The sequence below is a fragment of the Ptychodera flava genome, chromosome 18 (genome assembly GCF_041260155.1).
Source record: "Ptychodera flava strain L36383 chromosome 18, AS_Pfla_20210202, whole genome shotgun sequence".
Lineage (NCBI taxonomy): Eukaryota > Metazoa > Hemichordata > Enteropneusta > Ptychoderidae > Ptychodera > Ptychodera flava.
The window spans coordinates 18124851-18132033 of NC_091945.1; the positions used below are offsets into that span (position 1 = coordinate 18124851).

The 7183-nt window shown below is 37.1% G+C and overlaps 1 protein-coding gene across 1 annotated transcript; it reads left to right on the forward strand.

The window, feature by feature from the left end:
- The first annotated feature begins 1436 nt into the window (after positions 1-1436).
- Positions 1437-6971, forward strand: LOC139117810 (histamine N-methyltransferase-like). The gene is made up of 5 exons (XM_070681060.1): positions 1437-1568; positions 3841-4065; positions 4845-5020; positions 5353-5494; positions 5974-6971. Exons 2-5 carry the CDS (start codon positions 3891-3893, stop codon positions 6330-6332), a joined length of 852 nt encoding a protein of 283 aa, XP_070537161.1. The 5' UTR covers positions 1437-1568; positions 3841-3890; the 3' UTR covers positions 6333-6971.
- The last annotated feature ends 212 nt before the right edge of the window (positions 6972-7183 follow it).

The window sequence follows — 7183 nt, forward strand, 5'->3', positions numbered from 1 at the left end:
GTACAATTTTTAATCCTATTCCTGCCATATTTCAAAAATTATTTATAATTTTCTAAAACGCTTGCTTAGTCTTATGTACCATGGTGGTGTCTACAATACTACCGAAATTCATTTCAACAGATGGAAGAATGACCGACTTGAAAGCTTTTAAAACATTTCCACAACAACAGAAGGCGTTAGTTTGAATGTGCGCGCGCAAGTTTTAACGTTTCAAAGGTTAGGTCCTACATGTTTTTAAATGTCACCATGTTTCTAAACCTTTCAGTAACACAAAGTAACAGGTCGCAACTATGAAAATGTAATAGTGTTGATTTGTCACTTCAATTTGGCGCCCATGTACATTTGCACTGTTATTCCATGTGTACGGTACTTTTCAGAAATTGTGTTTTGGGACAATTGTGTCTGGTTTGCCGTGCATTAACTCTCGTACACAAATGTATATATTCTTATTATTTTTCAAAGTTTTAACGAATAATGATAACTTCGCCTATTTTGTTTTCAGAGAGAATGCAACGCCCGAAGTGTCAAAAACCTCATAAAATTTACCGACTGAGATTAATTTTAATAACGAGTACTTATATGCAAATCGGATATTTCACAACGACATGCTCAAATGTCAAACCTATCGCTCCAAAAGGCCACTTTCAATTCTATTAATGAGAAAAGGCAAACTCCAATTTATTTTACATACAACATTTCTTTGCAATCTGTTATTGTAGCATATTTAAGCTTTAGAATACCGTCTGTCCAGCTCAAAATCATGGTCATGCTGCTGGTTGAATGACCGAATAAAGGTTAGGTTCGTGCCATTAGATATCTCAAGGGGGCAGTCGAACTTGAAATACATGCGCAGTGGCAATCGTCGCTTTGGCAGATTGCTGCTTTCGCAAAAAAATTACACATTGGCGGAATTGTAAAATTTTGAAACTACAAGCCAAATTCTTAATATGCATATATATACATGAAAGATAGTTTAAACACTAAAACTGTTTGTTTAATTTTGATCACCTGCTCTCGTTATCGAATGACGCCTAGTTTATAAGATGATTAGCATATGCGAACCTGCACGCGAAACAAAGCATCGAAATATCACAGATATGGTCGCCAAGGGAGATACACGTGATTTGTAAACTTACCAAGCTTTAATGGACATATATCGATCAGTAGAGCTTACAGAAATGTGATATTCATTTCGAAGAAAATAGACTTTGAATATTCATACATTTTAAGGAATATTCTGACGTATTTCATTGAATTCGATATTCGCATGAGTTAAAATTTGTGCACCCTGTGATCCCGGGAAGGTACAACCCTATTGGTCATATACATCAGATTTTGACCTTGCTGTCTAAATTAACCATACGTTTAATAGTTGAAAGAATTCCTGTTGATCATATTTAACTTAATTGTTTTCACATTGCGTTACAACTATGCTTTATATAAACCCATGGCAGTTAGGGGAATCGCTCAAAATCATATCATACGGCGTTGCAGCAGTACTGGTATCAATACTGTAGAGTTCTACAACGTTAACTCTATACTCCACAAGTAGCCTTTCTGAAGATCAGGTAAGAAATTGAAGAAAGGTTGTACGCGCATCGAAAGTGAAAGACCTAAGCTATTGCTCAAATTTTCCTCAATGAAATTTTTGATCATCCTCTTTCAAAATCACAAATTAATATTAGGATTCAGCCTGCAAGGTTCGGTACCAGAAATACAGATTACCTTAAATTTACCGATAAGAAAGCAGATACCATCCCTGTGTCATCTCAACGTTACAAAAATAACCATAGACAGTAGAGAAACTCAATTCTCATAAAAAAACTAAGACAGTGAAACTTAATTTACTCCGAGAGATTCAAAATGAACCCTCACCAGTGGTCGCTCATAAAGGTATTGTGAAACTTTGTGAGTCAGAATATTTGTCCCGAGGAGCATTTTACCTTAATGTACAGGTTTGCAAAATCGTAGCAAACTCTAAATGATCTATTAGCAACTTGTGTACACCCGAAACTGCTGTGTTAAATGTATAACAAAACATTTTATTATCCAAACAACGTTCTACGAGGTATTCGCTTGACTTTAACGCAGATTTATTTTGGGGAAAATATTGAACGATGCGCATTCCTACTAAATAGGTTTCAAATGTACTTGTAAGATGATTTTCTTGTAATTCCATGCGGGCTCTGTCGTTTTTCCAAACATAATGCTTTACCTCTTTCTTTCTGTCAATGACTCCACGCGAATCCCCATCCTCGACGCTGTAAAAACTTATACCGAACGGTGACTCGACTCAAAGCTGCATTTGGCCATTTTCACTTTTTGTTGTCTTTATCGACTACAGCGTAAAATTCTTGTTTCACCCCTTGAATGATAATCAATGCTCAATATTTAGCCGTATAAAGCAACCAGCATGTGTACAGTAGGCATTTTTTTGTGAAATTTGAAGTGAAGTTATGATGTAGACGGTAGAGGGGGAAGATGGTTGTGACCATTCACCTGTGAACAACAGCGGCTATTCTACATACAGTCTACCGGTATGTTGATTAGCAGAGCGTTTGGCATTCCAACATGATGTAGGGAGTAGAAAAAAGAAACACAGCCCAAAAATACCGCAAAAATGGCCAAAAGTTTATCCTTGATATTTTACGTGACTGATGTGTTGTAGTCTCTTCAAATGAAAGCTAGCATGAGCGGTAACAGTCTGTTTCAATGATTTTCAGTTTTTTAGGAAACGCCATCTTAGCTACGGACGGCACAATACATTAAGGTAGTGCAGGGTCTTTGGGTAGTGTAGTCACTGTGCCAACCACAAAATGCAAGATAATAATATAATGCCACCGTTTTCATTTTTCATCCCCTTGAAACTTTCACAAAGACCTCGTGACAGATTACATCGAAAAGTGCATCGAGAGATCTAGAATGCGGCTCGGGGCAGATATTTGGAATCTACCACTTCTGCGATACTCTTTGGTGTACCACGTACTGGGGTTAACTTGAAGCTCATAAATTTTGGACCTCATAAGTTTTCAGCGGCTTTGTTTTGGGAAAATCGAAGTTTAATCCCCTCATACAGTTAACAGAAGGATGGGGCTCCATTTTCATTTTGAATTAGAAATGTCGCGAAATATTTGGTAATTTATTTCTCTGGAACCAAATTTTGTACGGTGACTCCTGATTTTTATTTTTATAATATTATTTTCGAAAGGGATGATGAAAATTGAATTCTAGATTAAAACAACATTGGACATTAAACGTCAGTAGCATGCGCTGACAAGCTGATCAACAGTAATTTCGGCATGACATTTTTTGAGATTGACAGAACAGAAATGATGGCAAGACATACGAACACGATTGGAGCTAATTTGGGATAATTGTATTGTGAAGTAATGTCGATTTAATCTATAAATATTATCTCATCTGCTTTTATTTTTATATTACACTTGTTTTACAAGTAATTTGTAATATTGCAACATTCAGCTATATGGCACCTAACACTTTTGAGAAATTTGCACAATATGAAAATCCAATTATCCAAAATTAGTTCCAATCGTGCACGATACTAATAGCAATCGGATCTGTAACGAAGTGCTAAGTTTGATTGGTGTAATCACATTAGTGGACAAATTCAATCTTCACATAAAAAACGTCATCATCTGTGTTACGTATCAAATAATTTAACTTTTTAATCCTACTTTCTCTCCTCTTTGTCGTTCGTTTGACATTCACGATAGGGAATCCTAGTTTGAATTGATTCTTGTAAATTATCAAAACGTCATGCTAAAAATGACAGATCATTGATCCACAGACGAAATCAGTTTTATAAACGTTATGTTTTAGAACACAACCTGGTGGTCTGAGTATAATTTGACGTCCTAATTGACAAGAAAATGCCGAAAAAGCGAGTAGCTATCAATCTCGCTAGGGATTCCGCTTGCTATTACGAATACATAGGAAAGTCAAAAGAAGACAAGGCAGTCGCTGATTGGATAGACGCCCGGGTCAAAGGTCTCGTAAAACCAAACGGTCAGCCAATCAGAATTCTCGGCATTGGTAGCGGCAATGGTAAGCTGTTTTTTATTGTACTATATTAATATTTGAAACGCAAGGTTTTCACTGCAAATGAAAACCGCTATACTCAGTTTATGCAAAAATAACCCTGTACAATGTTTGACTTGTTGAGTGGATGGGGCCATTATTTTGATTTTAACTTGGGAAATAAGTTCTTATTCACATAATCATATAACTTTGTCGGATTTGGTACCGTACCAAAATTTAGACCCCTTTTACAGTAGGATGTTGTTAAAAGGGCGAGTAGCTGTCATGTCTTAATGATTATTTTTCACTATTTTTATTTTGTATGTGGATTTGAAGTTCTTGTTCTACTCCCCAAAGAATGCTTACATGCCCATTATTTAGTTCGTCAGCATTCTAGACATATAAAATGTGCTGCTATTGTTGACATATGAATTCAAGTCCGGACCAATATTCACTTGTCGACAATGACAATGCCGTTTACAAATATACAGGCTGATGTAACTAGCTGAATACTGTTTGCCTAAAAATATTATGCCTTTGGGAGCAGAACAAGAAACTGTAGTTGATATTGTGAAAAAAATCTTCAAATGTTACAACTGCTAAGGCTTGACAATATGGCATTAGACGTCCTGATAACGCGAAGTATGCGAGTAACGATCGAGCTCATGTCCTTGCCATATGTAGAGAGTGTGATGTCTCGGGGAATACTCCAGGTACTCGAATTCTTTTACGAGCTAAATGTTATGCGTACCTGCCTATCACGACAAGGGGGCCCATGTTCTAAATCCAATTGTGTCTCGTCTCAGGTGTAAAAGACGCTAGAATTGCGGAGAAGGTCAGCCAGAAATGCGGCCAAGTTTACAACTGCTCGGTTGAACCGGACAAAAACAGCGTCGAGGAGTTTCAAAAGCTGGTCGTCAACAAGATAGAACTAGCGCAAGTTCAGTTCGATTTTAAGACCCAAACAGAAGAAGACTACCGGGTAATGTATAGTCGCAGTTATTTTTCGATTGTGTATTCATGGAGGTTCTAGCTTCTACCCCCATGATGTGTTTAATTTCGAGAAAACCTATATCGAGAAGGATTTTAATACCAATGGCTTTATGTAAATTTAACTTTCATCGTTATGTTGATGTCTGATAACTCAGACACACATACGTGACATACACTTGCTTCCTCTGCTAAATTTCCCGTCAACTTGTCTATGTATCATCATATCGATAAACTCGTGTTTGGCTGTCCATCCATATCTGTTTCTCGTGAATGTGACGTATTATGAGGAAAGCATCTGTGTCGATTTTTCATGCTTTTCAGAAATCGGGCGAAGCCGCCAAGTTCGATTTGATTCATATGTTGATGGTATTGTATGCAGTGGACGACATCGAATCAACCATTATTGATTATTACAACAACTATTTGAAGCCTGGTGGAGCTATGGTGATCATGATGGAACATGGTAAGCGGAGGCCGCCTGTGTTTTCAGAGAGAGAGAGAGAGAGAGAGAGAGAGAGAGAGAGAGAGAGAGAGAGAGAGATTGCGTTTTCAAACGTACCAATTATCAAGACATGTATTTCTACAGGGACGTTCTGTGTAAGAAAATCAATGAAAGTTGATCAAAGTTTATCATTCAGGCTGATTCTCCTATACGGGCCTACCATTTACATGTATTGCAAAACATGGCAATGGAAGTCGATCTATAAACTTTGCCACTTGTTTGCTAGGCCAGGACGAGACTTTGATTTGTTTCAGTCTTTTTATATATCGATTTTGTCGTAATTACCATCTTATTGCCAATACTTGCAATGTTTATCTACTTTCGCATTCGCATAAATTTTCGAAAGAGCCCAAACGCTACAATCCGTGTGCCTTCCATGCGTTAAATTCAAACAAAAGTGTGACAGCTTACAAGAGACAGTATGGACATCATTTTTACAGAACAAAACATAAGATCAAAGGTGGTCGAGAGGTACGCTCCACTCCTGCCCAAGTATGAGAATGCGTACATGAACGGAAACGCCAACGGCAAAACCATCGAAGACATCCTGAAGAAGAGAGGCTTCAATTATCGCAGAACCACACTGCCCTCAACGGTGTCTCTCCATGTCGGGTGTGATCACGAGTGCGGCAAGAGCTGTGGCCTCTTGCTCGACTTCATCACCGGGGTCGACAGCACCTCAGAGAAAACCCCGGATGTTGTCACCGAGTTTGTGGCCAAAGGGAAAGCCTCTATCCAGAAGGGCGATAAAGTAACCGTCAATTACGACCTTGCAGCCTTTGTTATTGAAAGTCAGTAAACTCTCCAACCCTTTCACTACAATGGTTCGACCCAAACCAACTGTTATCAATCGTATTAGTGGACTGTTTTACTTGGCATCAGGGTGAACAGGACAATTTCCTGAAGAAATAGCCAAATATTTCGGGGATAAGGTATAGTTTGTGATTTACCAACGGTTATCACTATTTCAGCAATGTTTTAGTCAATCGTTCAAAATCATTTATTAAGAAGATTTTTCCTGCTCGAATACTAAGTCACGACAAATACCATGTATAAAGCTAATTTACATACTATTAGCAAAAAACCCACGTGCATTCAACATTATTATTACGTACACTTTGTTAATAAAAATAACATTATAGTTATTGAATATCATACAAGACAGGTCGAATTCTGATTATTTTAGCATAATGCGGAAGACAAATAGGAAAATGTGTTGATACACAGAATAAAACTACAAAAGACCGATTCAAAATTAAAACTTCTTTAAACTAACACAGTTCAGTATTACGATGCTTACGATACAATCAAAGAATTTCGATATTCACTGATGTTCCATTAGTTGTTATTTATACTTCATTTGCACGGCTGTTGAAAGATTCTCACAGTGAAAATACTATCACCGTTTTAATGTCGGTTTATTGTTTTCACTTCATGCAAAAGTAAATAAAGAAAAAAACCCATTTTGTGTTGATTCTTTACAATATGATTGCCCCTTTCCTATCTTTGTCTTTATGCAAATTGTGATAATTTACCCCCCCCCAAAAAAAAAAAAAAAAAAAAAAAAAAAAAAAAAAAAAATTGAAACGTTACAAACAATCTGTTGATGCATCATTCCTGAACTACAACTAGAAACCTGCATTTTAACAT

Bases quoted from the DNA above. Each gene is read 5' to 3' on its own strand.
- LOC139117810 (XM_070681060.1), top strand. From the start codon at position 3,891: ATGCCGAAAAAGCGAGTAGCTATCAATCTCGCTAGGGATTCCGCTTGC. The intron at 4,066-4,844 runs GTAAGCTGTTTT...GTCTCGTCTCAG, and splicing joins CGGCATTGGTAGCGGCAATG to GTGTAAAAGACGCTAGAATT. The intron at 5,495-5,973 runs GTAAGCGGAGGC...TCATTTTTACAG, and splicing joins GGTGATCATGATGGAACATG to AACAAAACATAAGATCAAAG.